Source organism: Hypanus sabinus, chromosome 3 (genome assembly GCF_030144855.1).
Source record: "Hypanus sabinus isolate sHypSab1 chromosome 3, sHypSab1.hap1, whole genome shotgun sequence".
NCBI lineage: Eukaryota > Metazoa > Chordata > Chondrichthyes > Myliobatiformes > Dasyatidae > Hypanus > Hypanus sabinus.
The window spans coordinates 60605761-60626030 of record NC_082708.1 but is presented as its reverse complement, the minus strand read 5'-3'; the positions used below and the strand labels follow the sequence as shown (position 1 = coordinate 60626030).

Below are 20270 nucleotides of genomic sequence, written 5' to 3'. Positions count from 1 at the left end.
AAAGGATTAAAGGTGCAGAATATGCCAAGAAAGGAGATGCTTAAAGGGAAGGGGGGGAATTTATTTAAAAAGAATACTAGAGAATTGAGGCATGTTGACTGCAAAGTTATGGAGCAAAGTGAATGAAAGCATGGATAAAGTAAGGCTGGAGTAGACATCACTCTAATGTGTGTTGATTTTGGAAAGATCTGAAACCAATATTGTAAAAGGTGCAAATAGGACTTGTCAGTGAAAAGTGTGCGGGACAGAATGCAGAATAAAGATCAGATTTGCTTAGATGGACTAATGGTGGGTTGGTGACATAATCGGGAGAGATCAATCTTTAAGTTAATACAAACTCAGGTGAATTAATTAATTGGAGTTGCAGTATAATAAAATAGGTATAACTGTAAAAAGAGAAAAGAGATATCAAGATTAATGTAGAATAATAATAAAAAGTGCAGTAATAGGTAACATGGGGCCTTTAAAAGCAGATGCAGGTCAAATGAAAATATTTATAAATGGCTATGTGATAAAGGACCATATATTCAAGTTTGCCTTTGACACAAAGATTGGTGGCATAGTAAGTAGTGTCGATTGGAGCATAAAATTGCAAAGAGACGTTGATGGATGATGTGAGTGGGTAAATCTGTCACAGATGGATTTCACGACAGGAAAATATGAGATTGTCCATTCTGGATAAAACTGAATAGATTAGAGTTTTTTTTTTATGTGGCTAAATAGCTGGCATTGGTGGAACTCCAAGGGGAATGAAACATCTTGTACACTATTCACAGAAACAAGGTAGTTCATGACAAAAAAGAGAATTTCATTGAAGGAAATACTAGCATCATTAGGTGATGAAAGAAAAAGTGAAAGGGATTTTTTTGTTTATATCAGTTCAAAGCTCTGAATACACAATACTTCTGGGTAACTCTAAGGAAGATGGATTTATTGCTATTTGAAAGAAATGCAATACAAATTAACTTGAATATAAATTACAGTTGCATCTGGTATACAGAAAGTTGAAGCATAATTTCATTGAGGATTTAGCAATATTTAGAGGAGGTTACCAAATATATAGGAAATAATTACATTAAAGGAGGGTTTAGCACACAGGATTTCAGAGACAGGTTATCGGAAGGAAACATTTTTCACTCAAATATCAGAGGAATATGAACCTGATCCCACAACAACAATGGATAGAGGCTCAATAACTAATATTTTGAAGATTTTTTTTTAAAGATTAGCTTTATTTGTCACACGTACATCAAAACAATGAAATGCGCCATTTGTGTCGATGACCAACACAATCTGAGGGTGTGCTGAAGGCAGCCTGCAAGTGTTGTCATGTTTCTGGCACCAACATAACATGTCCTCAGCTTATAAAACCTAAACTGTAGCTCTTTGGACTGTGGGAGGAAACCAGAGTACCCAGAGGAAACCCACATGGTCATGGGGAGAACGTACAAAGCCTTTCCAGACAGCAGCAAGAATTGATCCCTGATTGCCGATCTCTGGTGCTGAACTAACTGCTGCACTACCATGCTGCCAACATCAATAATATTTAAGACAGAAGTTGAAAATCTTCAGGCTGTAAAGGGCTAGAGAGCCAGTGTATGAGGGTGTAGACATGCTTTGACCTGATTGCATGGCATGTTTGTAGAGCTGGTGTCGTGGTTTCTCGTAACCCAGAAATGGCCAAGAGACACAGAAGATTCTTCAAGAAGGGTTAAACTTTAATTTGCAAATCAAAGCTTTGACAGTCATTGAGCTAGTCGCTGATTGCCCACCGATCCCCGGACACGGCATTTTTTATATCAATCTCCTGGTCCAGTTTCACATGTACCACACGTATGCCCCATTGACTTAATTATGTTCTAATCTACATCTCTTAACTACCTCTCATTAACACACCATTGTCTTTTACATTCCTAAGATTTCATTCTCTGGCAAATACCAAGTTTACATTCTTAATACTTCATTCTCCTGCTAAATTGGGTACATGCATAGCAAATAGCAAGTTTCAAAGCTGACTACATCTCTTTAGCTACCTCTCATTAACACACTATTGTCTTTTACATTCCTAGGATTTCATTTTAGTTACATGCACAGCAGGCTGACTACATAGTTTTGGTTACACAGCAAATAATACAACTTTTATACTCCAATATATCCCCCCTTTGAGATCCAGAGGGTCTCACACAGAGAAAAGACTAAGAGTTCGCGCACAAAAGCCCCAATAAACTCAAGCATTTATTCCCAAATCTCGGGTTAAACTATAATTTTCTGCGCCAAAACCTCAAAGTATTTTCTCCCTGTTACCCTGGGCCGCTAAGCCAAAAACCTGTCCCTCTGTACCTGAGACAGGGAAAAAGACTCAGAAGCCCTTACAATCTACTCCCACACTGTCATTTTGCTCTTGTTCATCCTGCAGGTGTTGTAGGCTGTAACAATACATTTTCGGTGTTTCTTTCTCCACTAAGCTTGCTTCAGTAATTGCCACAAGCATCGAAAATTGTTTGGTTGCAGCACGCACTACAAGAGATTTGAGACAAGGAAGAAAACAGCACAGCACAAACGCACAGCTCAACAATACAATACTGACAGTTATTGCTATTTTAGTCAGCCATGCTCCCCATCCTCTGAGTCTACTTTCTAACCAATCAAAAAACTGATGTCCGAACCCTGCATTCTGTTTGACCTCCGTTCGCAGATTCTTTAATTTATTCATTACTCTGGTGAAAGACCCTTCTGGGCTAGTATTGTTCGGTATGAAAGTGCAGCATTGTTCTCCAAACATTACACACACACACACACCCTTTTTCTGCCAAAAGCCAAACCAGTACCTGTCTGTTTTGCCACACCATCCTGCTAGTTGCACCTAGCTGTTGCCCTAAGGCCTCCAGTGCATCATTGATGTAGTTGATTAATCTCTGTTGATTATAGTATATAGTTTATCCATTCAACATTTTTGCTTACCCCCATCACAGGTATGATAGCTTCCCAGCCTGCAGCAATCTCATTTCATGCCTTGAATTCGTTAGGTATACCTCTCGGCTGCCATATGCTGTCAATCCGGATTGTCGGGTCAGGGTCATATTTTCTCTTCTGCTGTAGCAGAGTCCGCTGCTCAGGGAAGTTAGCATTGGACTGTACTTCAGGGGACATTATAACTTCCTGAAGCAGCATGACACGCGTACATGTTCCTGCCCACCTGAGGGGGAGCGTAGATCTCAGACCACCTTCCTGTCCACACAGCCACCAAGTGTCTGCTAATGAGATAGTCTGAGAGTCCATTGCACCCTCAGGAGGAGGGGAACCCGTCAAGTGTCTTTTACCTGGGGTTACATCCCACGTCTGAGTGCAGTTGCCTCGGAAGTGGCCAACCGGGTGAGTGCCCACCCGCATGAAACATTCATAATTCAGATGGTCCTGCATTATAAGCTGTTGCAGTGTAGGTGTCTGGCTTCTTTTACTCATAGCCCATGGTCTGCTGTAATTGCATTCAGAGGCAAGCTTGCTTTGATCAAACTGCGAGGAAGCCTGATATAGCATACACCAATAGAGGCACATTGGTGCATTGTTCAGACAGTTTTGATAGCAGGGATCTGTTTTAACGCAAATCCTCATGAAACAAGCCCTAACCAGACCTGGACACTGTAGTTTGCATTGTTCCCTGTGCTCTCTTCGCCACTGCGTGCAAGTGGAGGAGTTAATACACATGGGAACTACATGCTGAGTGGGGCTTTCCCTTGAGCAGAGGTAACAATTCTGTCTCTTCATCATTCCTGCCATGTAAGTTGCCCATTGATACCACTGATTAGTACGTGTCCTTAACCATGGCGAGGAGGTAAGTGTTGTGCTCCTCTTACTTCTTTTCTGTAGGTTACTAGTCCCATTCCATATCTGCCCCACTAATGGTTCCCAAGTCTGCACTGGAGTATGTGGGTGCTTTGTCCCCAGGGGCATGACTGGACGTTCCCAGCTCATCCCCATTATCTGAAGAAGCCCTACTATCCACCACCACATCCTGAGGGTCTTCAGGCCCGTCCTCAGAATCAAAAATCTCCCTTACTAATTGATCAAACTCCTGTGATGCAGTGTCAGCTTCTTGTTCCCCCTGTCTGTTTCCTGCTAACTGCTCTTCTGCATCACTTACCTCGGACACTTCACCTGATTGCCCTTGTGGGACTGCCTTCGTGCAATGGTTCAGATGAAACCAGGTGGAGCGGCCTTCTACCTGAACTATGGTGGGTGATACCTTGGTTACCGTAAAGGGCCCTTCCCTTCTTGGCTCGTTCCACTTTCTCCGAAAAACTCGCACGTAAACCTGGTCTATTTTAATCGGTCCTTCCCCTTGTATGGTCTCTGGCTCTTTCTGTTTTTCCTGGGCATAAATTGACCTATGTATCATAGTTAGCTGCTGCATGTATTGTTTCAATTCTATTTCCAATTGTTCCAAACTAGGTCCCTTATACGGCCCTCTCCACTGGGGCACTGGCAGGGGCCTCCCAGTAAGCATCTCATACGGTGTCAGGCATGTGATTCGATTAGTTTGCATGCGGTAACTCATCAATGCTAACGGTAAAGCATCGACCCAATTAAGTTTAGTGTCTGCACAAATTTTGTTTAGTTTGGCTTTCAGGGTTCTATTAATTCTCTCTACCATGCCCTGTGACTGAGGGTGGTATACACATCCAAATCTTTGCTTTATCCTCAGCACCTGTAGTACCAGTTTGACCACTTTCTGGATAAAAGCTGAACCATTGTCTGAGCTAACTTCTGTAGGTATTCCAAACCTTGGGATCACTTCATTTGTCAGAAATTTTACCACTGTCTTTGCCGCTTGATCTCTTGAAGGTACCGCTTCCACCCATCTGCTAAATCGATCAATTACTACCAGCATGTATCTTTTCCCTCTCACTGTTTTTATCATGTCTACGTAATCGATCACTAGATGTTTAAATGGTCCTTCAGGTACAAGAATGTGGCCTATTGGGGTTGTAATTCCCTTTCGAACATTATTCTGTGTGCATACCTCACACTGTGACAAGACAAAGTCCACTGAAGCCTGTAAATAAGGTGATCAAAAACCATCCTTCTTTATTTTCTTTATCATTTCCTCCCCCCCCTTGCACAATGGTCCATCCCATGGGCTTCTGAAATCAGAATCGTCAGGAGAGGGGTGGGCGCTACCAACAAACCGTCTTCCGTGCTCCACAAGCCTCCCGAGTTCTGCTTGGCCCCCCTTCGTCTCCACATTGTCTGTTCTGCCAAAGTTGCCTTACCTTGTATTTCAATTAGGTCCTTTACGTCAGGTTCTGGAGCTAGGCTTACCTGGGGGGCAATTACAGCTGACGTACATCCAGACGCTTTTCTGGCTGCCTCGTTCACAGCTTGATTTCCCTTTGTTATTACATCATTTCCCTTTTTATGTGCCTGGCATTTTACTATAGCCAATGCTTTAGGTTTCATTATGGCTTTTATTAAGTCTAGAATTTGCTGACAATGTTGTATGGGATCTCCACTACTTTTTTTAAAACCTCTCTGCTTCCACACTGCCCCGAACAAATGGCATACTCCATGAGCATATGCCGAATCAGTATAGATGTCTACTGTCTTACCTTCCATCATTTCACATGCAGCTGTCAGGGCTTTGATTTCCGCTAGTTGGGCGGAACACGGTTGGGGACAGGATTCCATCCTAATAATCTTATAGCTCGACTGATCCTGCTACACGACTGAGAACCCTGCATGATTTCCATCATAGTCCCCATAACAAGAGCCATCTACGAACAGAACCTTTTTATCTGCATCCTCTCGTGGTTCTGACCGTAAATCTGCTCTTAATTTGGCAAATGCCATCATTTTCCCTACACAATCATGGGGTTCTCCTTCATAGTCTAAAGGGACATAATCGGCTATATTACTGGTAGTGCATCTCTGTATAGTTATATCTAGAAATGTCAATAGCATCTGATACGCTGCTATCCTGGCTGGCGTCAGCACAAATTTCCCTCTTTCCAGCAACTCTGCTACTTTGTGGTGTGTGTACAGAGTCACAGGATAGCCCAGGGTTACCGATGATGCCTTTCCATATGCATAGTACAGCACCGCCAATCCCTGATAACAGGGTGGATACCCCTGAGCCACCTCATCTAGTCTCGTACTGTAGTATGCTATCGGCTGCTTTGCTTTTCCTGTGCCTGTCTCTTGTGTTAGAACCGCTATGACATAACCCTCCTGTCGGTTAGATACATACAAATGAAAAACCTTCTCATAGTCAGGCAAAGCTAATACTGGTGCTGACTGCAATTCCTGCTTAATAGTATTGAAAGCTATCTCCGCCTCTCCATTCCACTGTAAGTCGTTCTTCAAATTTGTATGTCCGGCTTCTTTCATTATCTTTCTCAAAGGTGCCACAATCTCAGCATATTCTCCTATCCAATCTGAGCTGTACCCTGCCATTCCCAAAAACGTCATCATCTGCCCTACAGCCTGGGGTTTGGGGGCCTTAGTTATTGCCTCAATCTGATCTGGTACTATCGCCTTCACTCCCTTGGATATTACCCTGCCTAAGTATTCCACTTGCTGCGTGCAAAATTGCAGTTTCTTTTTGGATACTTTATGAACTCCGTGCACTAGCTTCTCTAACAGAGTTATGGTGTCCTGCTCACACTGTTCCTTACTGTGGGAGCAAATCAACAGGTCATCCACATACGGTAACAATGTACTTTCCAATGGCATACCCTCTAGGTCTGCCTTCAACACCTGATTAAAAACATGTGGTGAATGTTTAAACCCTTGCGGCATTCTGGTATAGGTATACTGAGCACCTCTGTAAGTAAATGCAAACAGATACTGACACTGGTCGGCTAGAGGAATGCTGAAGAAAGCCGAACACAAATCAATCACTGAAAAGTAACTTGCTTCTGGTGGAACATTAGTCAAAAGCGTGTGTGGGTTGGGGACTACCGCTGGCCAGTCCTCTACCACATCATTTACCGCTCGCAAATCATGCACCAATCTCCACTTAGATTTATCTACTTTTAAGACCGGCAGCAATGGGGTATTGCATGGACTGTTTGTTCTTTTAAGCACTCCTATTTCAAGCAACCCCTGCACTGTCGATACTATTCCCTCTTCTGCTTCTGGTCTTAGAGGGTATTGTGGTGGTCTCCTGGGTGGAATTGCTCCCCTTTTCAGCCTTATTTCCACTGGACTCGCTGTTCTTATTTTCCCTACGTCCGTGTCATGCTGTGACCACAGAATAGACGGCAACTCATCTAACCTTTTATCTTGCTGCTGGCCTCTTTCCTTTCCCAGCAAGGGCATGTGTGGTTGGGGAGTTATTTTGACCTCTCTCACTGTCCCTACCATATCTACACTTACGATTATTTCAATGCAATTGTTGTCTTCTGATATCCACATCTCTGGCGTGATTTTCCTCCACACTGTTACCGTTTCAGCACTCTTAACTAGGGGTCCTAAGTCTTTAGACTGATATCCCATGTTTACCAACAACGTTACGTGGGGCACAGCCTCCGGTATCCTGTACCATTTTTCTAAAAAGGTGTTCCACTTAACTTGTAAAGCTGCCCCTTGCATTTCAATTATCACAGCCTCCCCTTCCAGGTGCTGTTGGGTACATGCCTCTAGGTGCCATCTCTCCTCTAATTCCCTGTTCTGAGTTTCGTCAAAAATCACTGTACAATGTAGCTCAGATTTGGGCATTACAGCCCCGGGTAATATAGCCTGCACGCCCTTTGTCCATTTTTCCCAGGTTTCCTGAATCTGATCTGCGATGTCTCCTATCCAAAAGACATTAGCCTTCTTGTCTTCTCGCACTATCAATTGAGCCCCTGCTCTTCCCACACTCAGCCCATTTCTGGTGCATTCTAATTTTAATTCCAATTTCAATAAGGCATCTCTGACTAACAAATTAATTAGAGTTCCTTTAAATACTAGCACCAGCAAAACAATTTCTTTATTTCCCGTTCTCAACCGCACTGGAGCCGTGCACTGTGTCAACTGTGTTTTCCCCCGAGAACCCTACCGTCTTAATAAACTTTCCTGACATGGGAAGGTGAAGGGCATACTGTGGCTGTACGCAAGTGTACGTGGCTCCAGTATCTATCATTGTTGGTGTCAGTTGCCCTTCTAACATAACCTGAACAATGGGTTCCTCGTCTGCCTCCCTTGTTATCATTGGGTAATGTCCCTTCCCACTCAAGTTCTCGGGGCACCCCTAATACCTCGCCTAGGGGTTCACAGGTCCGCTTGGGCCTGTGGGGGCTGGTCCTTGGCTAAACTTTAGTTCCCTTCTTATCGGTTCCTGCTGGTGTGTGACAGGCCATAGTGTAAATGGACAATCTCTTCTTATGTGACCTGGCTGATTACATTCCCAGCACAATCTCTCTACCTCTCTTTCCCCCTGTTTCCTCACTGGACCCCTTTGTCAATAGCTCCTCTGTCCCCCTCCTTGGGACTTCCAGTCCTGTCTGGGCTGTTTGAATTTAGTCTGTTCCTGATAGGGCATTTGTGGGAATGCTCCCCCAAAGACGTTTATTGGCATGGGGTTTTCCAGCCCGTCTTACAGTATGATCGGTTCCCCCATATAGCAGTGCTTTGTCCAGTTCAATGGCTGTACTCGGACCGGTGGTTGCTGGCAGCATCTTTTTGCTTTTCTCTTTTTCCTTCTTTTTGAGTTCTTTAAGCTGCATTTGTATTAACTTTCTTTGCACCTCTTCCTGCTGCTCAGCCAAGCTTCGTTTGTCTTTCTGGTATTTCTCAACCGCATGGACTACGTGGTCTCTAAATTCTTGTGGGGTCATTGACGTCAGCCCCAACCATTTCCTCCAGTTTGGATTTTGCTTGTGGGGGCATTGCATCCAAAATGCTATGTCGGAACAGTGAGGTCATAAATAAGCTATTCTCCACCTCTTGCTCAGTCTCCAGTCTCCACCTTTTCAACTGGTTTTCTACGTAGACTGCTGGGTTTTCAGTGTCTCCCAGTGGATCCCCTTTTAAGGCTTTGGGGTCCACTTTGAGTGGATAAAGCTTTCTGAGGGCCTGCCATACCCTCTGCCTCACTCTGTCAAACCCGTCTCCATCAGTTCTCGGGTCGTTTGAGTTTACTATGCCAGCCATTTCCATTAGTTCGTTAAATTTGGAGGTTCCCATCAACCTTATCAATAGTGCCTTCAAATATCCCATAGCCAATAATCGTCCCGCTGTTTCTTCTTCAAAGGCTCTAATCCATTTAATCTGCTCCTTCATGTAGATTGGACAGAGTGTTTTTCAGCCCTTCTAGGTCCTGGGATCCCCAAGGGATATACTGCACTTGTCCTGATCCTTTTACTAACAACGGCATCATTCTTCCTCCTTCTTCCCATCTGCCCTGGCTCTCCTCCTCACCTGACTCCCCATCTGTCTCAGGGTATGTCTTTACTGCCTCCCACACAAATGTCTCCGGGGTTCTCTTCTTCCCTCGGGCTCCCTGTGGAGTCCTTCCTTTCTGTCTTAATTCAATACTTGGTTGGCCCCTGGAGTATTTTTCGCATCTCTTCTGGCAACCTCCTTTCAGTAACTGATCTAGCTCTCTCTCTACTTCGGCAAGTCGCTCCCCTACCGCCTCCTTCTGTTCTTCTAGGCTTCTGCCTCCTACCTCTTCCCCACAAATTCTCACATCCTCTCTCTCTCCATTTAACTCTTGCTCCTCCAATGAGTCACCTTCTCTTCTAGTCTGTTTATTTCTCTGGTATAACCAATACTCCTCATACTCCTTTTCCTCTCTTAAGTATTTCATCCATTCAATCTCTTCTCCCATTTCTCTCTGTACCTGTTCTATCTTTATCCTTTCTGCCTGTATCTCCTTCCATATCGCTGCTTTTTCCTTCTCGTATTGTTTTTTTCCCTCCTCATTATCCCAAACTTGTACTTCTCCCTGTATGTTTACTGTTCCCGTCAGCAGGGGGCACTGCTTAGGGGTTCCTTCCTCATTATAGGGAGGGGGTTTTTCTGTTTCTGTTGCATCCAGGTACAGAGCTGAAGCCAGCTTCTCACCATACCCTCCTCTCTCTCTAACAGGCTGTTTTTCCAGCACCTGAGTGTCTTCCTCACTTGTAATCGATATTCTACCTGTCCTCCTCAGCCTTTCTCCCTCCGTTCTGAAGAGTTCTAGCACTTCCATTTCTCGTTCTCTTTTTTTTAGATTTATCTTTTGGTTTGTAATTTTTAATTAGTCCCTCCATTTCTTCGCACAAACTTACATCAAACGTACCTTCTCTTGGCCACTTTGTGACCAAGTTATTGGTTCTTTTTTCCCATTTTTCTGAAGTTTTTGTGATCTAATTTTTAATTAACAGGAATTTTTTGCTCAGAATCTCTACTGCCGTTCCTTTACCTGTCATGTTATTCTCTCTTTTTAAGGTATTTCAGAGATTCACAGTTTGTTTACTGGATAATATTATTTACTCAAATTCTACACCTAGTCCTAGTCTAACACCACGTGGACTTTTTCTTCCTATAACACCTAGTCCTAGTCTATTTTCCTTTCCCTGCCCGTTCAGCCCTTCATTTCATATGAAGCGGTACCCACAGGGATTTACCAACACCACGTGGATTTTTTCTTAACTTAACTTCTTATTAACTTATTTGTACTTACCTTCACTGCAGTGTTCTTGATCAATCCTCTGAGCCTCCTCTGTTAACCCCCAATTCTGCCAGATTCTTTGGACCGGAGAGCCCCTTCGGCAGTGGTTCCACACTTCCGAGACTCCAAGGCCTCCCCAAAGCCAACAGAATTCTTGTCCAAATTGTCACAAAAGCGCTTACCTTTTGTTTGGGTGCACCCTTAATTCTATTAGCGTTGTGGGGGTCGCGGAGGACCGGGAAGCGTCCCCAATCTGCCGGTTCCTTTCTGCGGGTTTCTTTCCGGTCCTGCCGCGGTCGCCAATTTTGTCGTGGTTTCTCGTGCCCCAGAAATGGCCAAGAGACGCAGAAGATTCTTCAAGAAGGGTTAAACTTTAATTTGCAAATCAAAGCTTTGACAGTCATTGAGCTAGTCACTGATTGCCCACCAATCCCCGGACACAGCATTTTTTATATCAATCTCCTGGTCCAGTTTCACAGGTACCACACGTATGCCCCATTGACTTAATTATGTTCTAATCTACATCTCTTAGCTACCTCTCATTAACACACCATTGTCTTTTACATTCCTAAGATTTCATTCTCTCTCCAATAGCAAGTTTACATTCTTAATACTTCATTCTCCTGCTAAATTGGGTACATGCATAGCAAATAGCAAGTTTCAAAGCTGACTACATCTCTTTAGCTACCTCTCATTAACACACCATTGTCTTTTACATTCCTAGGATTTCATTTTAGTTACATGCATAGCAAGCTGACTACATAGTTTTGGTTACACAGCAAATAATACAACTTCTGTACTCCATAATATTGTTATAATCCAATACTGGCAGGTCTGCTGCTGACCTTGTGTTTCTATGAAAGAGTATATTTCACTTAACAAATCATGTATGTGGTAGGAAGCAGTCTGGATTCCAACAGGATTCCAAAGTTTTTCCATCTGTAGACCTATCTTCAGCAAGGCTACTGGAAGCATGATGGGCGATGGCAAAATGCAGCAGTAGAAATCCCAAGTTTATTAGATGTTACATTTTGCATGTATGACAGTAAATCAATGATTTTGACTTTACATAGAGTGATTATATTGAGAAGGAAAGTTACTTCAGTATCTCATTTTGATGAAGGCAAATAAAGTCACCCCATTGCTGCATACTAAAGCGTGTTTACCACATTTTCACTTGCACAGATTTCACTTTCAAAATACCGTATAATCCAGAGTATAAGCTGACCCGGAGTATAAACCAACCCCCATTTTCAAGGTTAAAAAAATGACTTTTTCATGTTACCTTTGTATAAACCGACCCCTTTTGTAGAGGTTTTTGATTTATAGAAAAGATCACAAGATCTCACTTGCCAGTACTCAGCTTTGCCAGATCCAGAACCTGGAAATTTTGTGAACCAGCACCTGCTGAGAAAACAGGCCTACACATTGTAGAGCGTTATAGGCAAATTCTTAATAAATAAATCAGGGAGAGAAATTCTGGATTAGGTTTCCAATGGACAAGAATCCTCTGAAATGTAACCCGTGAAGCCATTTAGCGCCCTTCGCAATCTCATTAAAATATAACACGGGGTGGCAGGATCAGTACATGTACTCAGTATGGAGTTTGCGACCACCATGTACAAAAGATTAAAACCAATGCGATATGATGCTAAGATTGTTGATTTTCCTAAAGGAACAAATAATTCTGCAGCTGCTAAGAAGTTTAGTGTAAAAGAGAAACAAGTGAGAGAGTGGGGAAAGGCAGAGGAGACGCTAAGGGAAATGCCGAAGACGAAATGCACAAACCGCAGGAAAACATGCCAGTGGCCAGAACTGGAAGAAAAAGTTTTAGAGTGGGTGAATCACCAGCGATCGTCTGGATACATTGTAACCAGAGAAATGATTTGAGTTCAAACATTGAAATGGGACAAAAAACACCGTGAGGTCAGCGAAAATGTCAAAGCTACGCGAAGCTGGTGCACCCGATTTATGAATAGATGTGATCTTGTGTTGAGACAAGAAACAAAGATTGCTCAGAGAATTCCTACGAGGTGTTGTTTACGTTCAAGAACGCTGCTGGATGGATGAAGCAGGTTGCTTGAAGTGTGTTAAAGAGGTATATCGTAGACGTCCCGAAGATGTCAAAAAGGAAAAGTCGCTACTTGTCTCGGACACGTTCAAAGCACACTTGTCAGGTGAGACAAAAGCAGCATTGAAAGCTGAAAATACAGACATTGCAGTCGTCCCCGGTGGTTTGATCTCGTGCTCCAACCATGAGATGTGAGTTTAAACAAACCAAAGAATTCATGCATCAACAGTGGAACCGATTTGACTCAATAACAGCCAATAAATATGGCCTGTCTTCCGTGTATTCGTTTTTCCAAAGTTGGCACCCTCTGTATAAGCCGACCCCCTAATTTTAGGACCAAAATTTAGGGCCAAATTCTCGGCTTATACACTGGAATTTATGGTATCAATAGTTTGATATCTGTTAGGACTAAGTGAAATTTCAGCAGAATTTATTGAAGCTTGATCCACGAACCAACAAAGCAATATGTAGAGACAATGGAATATCCATAGCTACTATACATATACATTTTAATTCACCGATCCCCAAAAATCTACATTTGATTAATGACTCTCTGGTCCTGTATCAGCATGTGAATTTATTATATAATCCTAATGCTTGGCTTCCCTCCCCCTCATAAGAGGTACATCAGACAGACGTAAAAGGATGTAGACTGAATGTGGCTTTGCCAATCCACTTTAAGAAACAAATGGGTCTAGATCTAAAGTCATCAGTGGGCTTTGAAATTGAAGAAGGCATTCAACTCCTTGTGCATATTCCACTGTCAATTCATGAGATATGACTTGCAACACCTTACTGCACCTTACCAGGAGTTGCTAAAAAATAGTCTATGATCAGTGGGGAAAAATGCATTCAAGGTAATATTTGGAAACATTTACTGAAATGTTACACTTGCAATAAAAGGTTGGCTTTTCAGGAACGCGTGAGGACAGGTGACATCACTGAACTTGTTTACTTCAGTGGTGGGGAACAGTCTACCAAAAATTTCCTCTCTTAAATTACCACTTTGTGAAATTCAAGTTCAATTCCATAGCCATAGACCAGGAGTCGGCAACCTTTACCACTGAAAGAGCCATATGGACCCGTTTCCCACAGAAAAGAAAACACTGGGAGCCACAAAACCCGTTTGACATTTAAAATGAAATAACACTGCATACAACGGTTTCTTTTGCCTTTATGCTATGTATAAACAAACTATAATGTGTTGCATTTATGAAATCGATGAACTCCTGCAGAGAAAACGAAACTACATTTCTGCATGCAACAAAAACATTTTGAACTCCGAAAAAAAGACATTGGGTTGAAGGTTACTCCATAGTTAGCCTACCTTGGATCGAAAAATTAAAAGAAATCGCGCACTGGCAGGTGTCAGGCATTGGCAGTGGTGACGTATATTCATAGCGATAAAAAACACGTTGTAGCGGCGTGCTACACGCAGCACTAAAATAACGACACAGAGTCGGTAAACTGCAGTCAAAGATAACTTTATTCGAACTAAACAGCCTTGCTTTAAAGCCTCCCTCAACCTGCCCCCCATGGGCGCGGATGCTCCAAAAGACACGTACTCACAAACCCCCGTAGGCTATCTCCCTTAGCCTGAACGCTGGCTAATTGTGAGCCGGTTTGGATGTGTCAGGAAATGGGTCGCCACAATGTTTTATTTAGATTGTACAAGATCACCATAATCTTCAAATTTCGAATTACATTTCAAAAACTAACAAACTAACATAAAATACATTTTAATTAAATACTCGTCATTTATTTTCCAAAGCCACAGGGAGGCGCAGCACAGAGATGAAAGAGGCGCAAGCGGCTCCGGAGCTGCGGGTTGCCGACCCCTGCCATAGACATACATATCCAGTGTATTAATGCTGTGAAAATTTGCTTTATGCAATAGTAGCGGAGGACATTACAAACATAATAAAAATTTATTAAATTATAAATAATTTGGACTGACATTATATGTATATTTTCTTTATTTTGCCATGTAAGTTGAAAGGGAGTGCGACCATCCAAGATTTCGAAGTTTTTATTCATTTCAAAGAACTGATCAAAGTCTGTCAGATGATCCCAATGGTTGTTTATCAAAGGTTCAAAAGTTCAAAGGTACAACTTAATGTCAGAGAAATGTAAACAATATACATCCTGAAATGCTATTTCTTCACAACCATCCAAGAAAACAGAGGAGTGTTATCATCTCTATAATGAAATAAACTAAACTATATGTTGTACTATTTTTGAAATAATATTGAAAACAAATTCACCATCAATTATTTTGTAGTCTGTGACTCGTACCAAAAATCCCCAGAATAGTTTGTTTTTTAAACAGCACAGAATTTCAAATTTCCATTTTTGCAACTCTCCAGCAGGTTAGTAAATTGTAAGGATTTCTCACAGAACTATAGCACTACATGCTAACAACAAATGCAGACACTACTTTTGGTTTTTCAGCACTTGTATTTGAGCAGATCAGTGAGGATTTTAATTGTTACTGCAATTAAAATAATCCAAACAACAACAATGACTGCTGCGTTCCATCAACAGTAGATGGGAAGATCTTAACGATTTATTGGTTCCTCCTGTTGAGTTATGCCCTTTTTTTAAAAGGGCAAATAGGACTCAGGGTATGAAATCAATTTATCCTATGGGTGGCAATTGTTCTAAGAAGTTTTGTTTCCAGTTTTTGTGGCAGTATTTTTCTTGACAATTTATGAAATACCTCCCAAAAGCAACTGCTAAAGTTGGGGTTAGTAACTACTAATGCTCACATATCATACTAAAACCAAACTAATTTTTGATGCTACAGCATGCCACTATAATTACCCTGAACTGCTGGTTTAAAAGGACACAGGAATTGCTGGACCCTTGGGAAAGTCTTTATTTGTTAGCTGTTTATGCTTGAGTGTCTGCAGAAAATAAATATGTGGTAGCCTGTAATAATCTTCATAGTTTATTTTCAGTATCAAACTTGGAGAAGTTGTTGCTTCTAGCAGTTTGTATTTATTTTATCCCGATGAGCCATATCTGTCACTGCTAATGTAGGAGACAGGGAGATGAAGAAAATTATGAAAATTGAAAGCTATCTCTTTCTTCCTTTCTTCAGCAAATACACTTCTCCCTCTGTTCAAAAATATTAAATCTTTATTCATCTTGATATTTATATAGATAGTTAAATCTATTTGGACAGCTGGATTACAAGACCTGAAGTAAGTTAAACTAATTCAAGATTGGCATGCCCATATTGCTCCTTGAGGATTGTTGTACTCGTACCCGAAGTGGGCATGATATCATCTCATGTTAGGTATGAGGTAGTATGGAGTTCTCAATTCAAAAGCATCTAAGAGATTGGAAACAACAGATAGCTGCTAAAACTTTCACAGTAGCATTCTACTGGATTTTACTGAAAAAAAGTCTTTGTTTGAGTGATATACGCTGATATTAATATGAAAATCAGTCAAAAGAAAGAGACCCTATGAACTGAAAATGATCATACTGGCCAATCCTCACTGCTCTGTGATGGGCTTCATTGAAATGGCATCCTGTGCTTCAGAAATTTTCTGATATATTTTGCATTTTTGGCATATTAGCACAAACGTTAAATAATAATCAGCATCAACATCTGATGCCATGTGCCTGTGATTCCATTGCAAGTATGTTCTCCATTGCCGAGTGTTTACACCTATCAATAATGACAGGGTACTCCAAGAGTGACCGAACTAGTGTTTCATTAAGAGTTGCGACAATAAGTTGCAACGTTATGTTTTATGCACTGACCTGTGAAGGCAAGCATGCCATATACACCATCTTAACAGCCTGTGTTGCCACGCTCACTGAATTATGAAATTTTCCCCTTAGCCTCTCTGTTCACCAACATTCCTTTGTGCCCTACCAATTACTGTGTATGTCCTACTCCCTTTATAGTTAATTTATTTTGCTGCAGACATCTTAATTGCCTAATGCTGCCAGCATGAATTTTTGCCAATAATCCCACTGTTCCTTCCTTGTGTTGATTCCTAACACTACTTTTTTTTTCATTTAAATGGTTGTTTCTTTTCCCAATCTCTCCATTTTGTATTCATCAGAAAAAAATCATGGTATTTCTTTCCTCGACTAGTTTTGCAATCCAGCAGGATTTGTTACAATCTGATCGGGCTGATTTTGATACCCTTCTTAAAAAAATAATCTCAATGAGGCCAGGCATGTTAGCTCCTTTTATTTGCACTTCCAACTTGTTGATATGTAATGTATCCGGCATTGGTCACAAGGCTAATTTTCACCCCTCTTTACTGCCATGCAACTCTATTTAATAAATTGCATTTTTTGCCGGTCTTGACACCCCTTTGAGCAAATGCAGATCTTAGATCATCTCCTTGCCTGTTGAGCTCTTACATGGCACTGCAGCCTTGTTGAAGTCTATGCGTACAAGGCACAATTCACAAGCTCCAATATATTGGCAAACAATTTTGGCAAGGAAATCAGCTGGGTACTGTACATAAATTGTTTATAAAATCTCTGCTCTGTCTCCATCTTTGCATTAACTTCTTTTGTGATGGAACAAGTTTGTTTTCGCTCTTAAATATGCTTGGCAAACACTGCCTCAATAGTATTCTTAATTAAGTAACTGAGAAAATCATCAATGTGAGAACATTGCAGTATTTTCTGATTTACGGATTGTTGTGTTTCAGGAACAAATTTTTCTCTGCATGAATTGGGACTGACTGAAACAACGCCTCAGCTCCCTGCTGGATATCATACAGAATTAGGTCTGTCACATCGTGGATATTCCCTAAGCATAGGCTCCGATGCTGACACAGAGACAGATGGAGTCATGTCTCCGGAAAATGCTATGAGACTTTGGGGGAGAAATGTTAAATCCTCGCGCAGCTCCTGCATGTCAAGTCGAGCAAATTCTGCACTTACTCTTACAGACACAGAACATGAGAATACAGAAAACGGTAAGAAGCCAAAGGTGTACTTCCTTTCTCCCATTTTAGTATTGTAGTTGATTATCACAAATTGTACTGTATTCATTTCGATGACCAGGGCAGCTGAAACAGATTGGACACCAAATTCATCATAGCCTGCAAGCAATATTTTTTAACATGAAACTAAGTTCCAAATAAGTTTGATTATTTTTTTCTCTCTGTGAAGAACTATGACCTCAAATGTATCACCGCAGTTGCTGCATATGACCATTGCAATAAAAATGACAAGTACCTTTGCTGTTTTTTCTCCTGGCCATAAAGCCAGTGCATTTTCAGCTGAAGGAAAATCAACACAAGTTGCTGATTCACAAAGAAATGTCAAATATACATGATGCTGTCATTGCATAGTAAAACCTTTTAGTGAATGACCTGTGCAATTTAGTGCTATTTGGTTGTTGTAATGTATAACAATTGCTAATGGGTATAACCAGTGGGCCAAATGAATGTTACGTTCAATTTGCCAGCCCTTTCCTACACAAAGTGGTAGCCTTTTCTCCTTCCATTTTGTTCCCTCCATCAGTTTTTATGCAAATATACCTCTTCCCATTTTTACTTGAATTTATAAGAGTACAACCTTATAGTTTAACCTTGAAAAAGGCTCTTTGAATCTCAATTCTGCCCTTCCAGTGAATGAGTTTAAACAGCTCATCAATCAACCTGTCCTTGTCTTTGATCATCACATAACTCATTCAATATCCACAATGTTTCTCCTCCTATAATTCTGATTTTTCACACACTACGTGCATGAGATTTTGTCTAATGTTTCACTGATATCAATAAAAATCAGACTTTGTAAGCCTGTTGGTAGAGAAGTGTTTCTTTTTTTCAGTCACAGGCATGAAATGTGCAATGTAGAAGCATGTGCATGTTGAATTCCAGTTTTGACATTCAACTTCATTGATGTCAAAGTTGTTAATTAGCTACTACTTGCATGTTTAGGTCTTGCAGGCTGGGACATGCTTCTACTGTCTGGTCTGCTTTGGCAGTGTGATATTACTGATTCATTGTTTCTTCTTTGGTCCATTCACTGCTTGATCTTTTTCACCTCTCTAAAATAATGAAACAACTGACATAGTACGGTTTTATACCTTACTATATTGCATCTTGATTTATGTTATTCCTTTGTATCTCTTAATTAAGATGATGGAGTGCATTATATATCATGAACAAACTTTATCTCTGTTCCCAAGTTCCTTGAATTCAATCTTCAAGTAGCTTCTTTCAGCAAGCTCTAATCAGTTACAGATTCCAGTTATCTTTCCTTTTGTTCCTCTTATTCTCTCCACAGTGTTCATGGCACTGTTGCAAATTGACGTCAAGAGATTGCTGATTGCTTCTTTGCTCTTCCAACTCTGACCATTCAAACAGTTTTTCTCCAAACTGTCTCACGGAGAACAATAAGAAATGCATTGCTTCCCTCACCTAGTGCCCTGTGCTCTTTGCTTTAATAGTTTTGGCATTAATCCCAACAATTAGACATGGGTACAAATGGACCTACCATCATCCTGTAGTCATTCTGTTTTCTTCCTCAAGGTTGCCTTAGCTTTTGAAATACTCTTGTTATAATCTCCTGATAAAATTACCCTTACCCTGAGTACTTTGATCCCATTGTCCTAAATTAGCCTTAAGTGCTGGACTGTCAATATAATGGTGAATTTAACGTGCAATCTAACTTTCCTGATTTTAGAGATATAAATTATAAAGCAACCTCAGTCAAGGGCCAGAGGCAGGGTTAAATTCCATTATCAAAAATATGCTGTTCTAAGTTGTGCTATTTCTTCAGTTGGTTTGTAAGAACATTGTCTTGAATGTGGAAACATGAATTCAACCATCACAGAATTCCTGGCTATTCCTAGGTATTTATTTAATGAAATGGTTATTATTAATTACTATATTGGTATTAGTTACTGTTGGTTAATGTTTATGGCTATTATTAATTGATTATGCCAAACAAATTAAAAATGTTATAAATGTGGGAACTCCTTCCCTGAAATTTTTAAAAAAGCAAAACTTTTAACCCCAATATTTTAAAATTGTAGAATGTACTCTAAAGTTAACTAGTTCCTTGGAAGTTGTAGCCTACAGTAACCATCAAACTAGTCTTCAGTAACACCATTCCATTGGTGACCTTACTTGTTACACTCTGTAACGTAGGGATGTATGAGAAGTAAGCCATCCTGTCTTTGAAGCCTGTCACTTGCTGGCTGCTCTGTGCCATAAATCCATCTTTACCAATTCTGTTGGTTATCAAACTGTGGCGAACTACATATACCTGTCTGGACACGCCCCCCGCTGACTGCTCCTGTGGCTCCTCCCACTAACCATGGCTCCTCCCACGGACCCCGGTATAAAGGCGATTGGAGACACAGCCCCGGCCTCAGTCTCCAGGATGTAGCATGGTGGTCAATTGCTGCTTGTTCTTTCTTCCAGCCAATAAAAGCCTATATCTCGCCTCCCGTCTCCGAGAGTTATTGATAGTGCATCACAAACTTTCATTAATTGCTAATTTAAATTGTACAGGATCAGTTAGTGTTTATGGAGATAAGTGAGAATATTAATTTCCAACTTGGAGCTCTTT

At 41.2% G+C, this 20270-nt stretch overlaps 1 protein-coding gene across 1 annotated transcript in view; it reads left to right on the top strand.

The window, feature by feature from the left end:
• The window catches only part of tenm4 (teneurin transmembrane protein 4), a 1643409-nt gene that overhangs the window by 1139962 nt on the left and 483177 nt on the right, over positions 1-20270 (top strand). The window contains exon 7 of the mRNA XM_059964502.1: positions 17393-17662. Coding sequence (XP_059820485.1) covers positions 17393-17662 — 270 coding nt within the window. The remainder of the gene's footprint in view (positions 1-17392; positions 17663-20270) is intronic.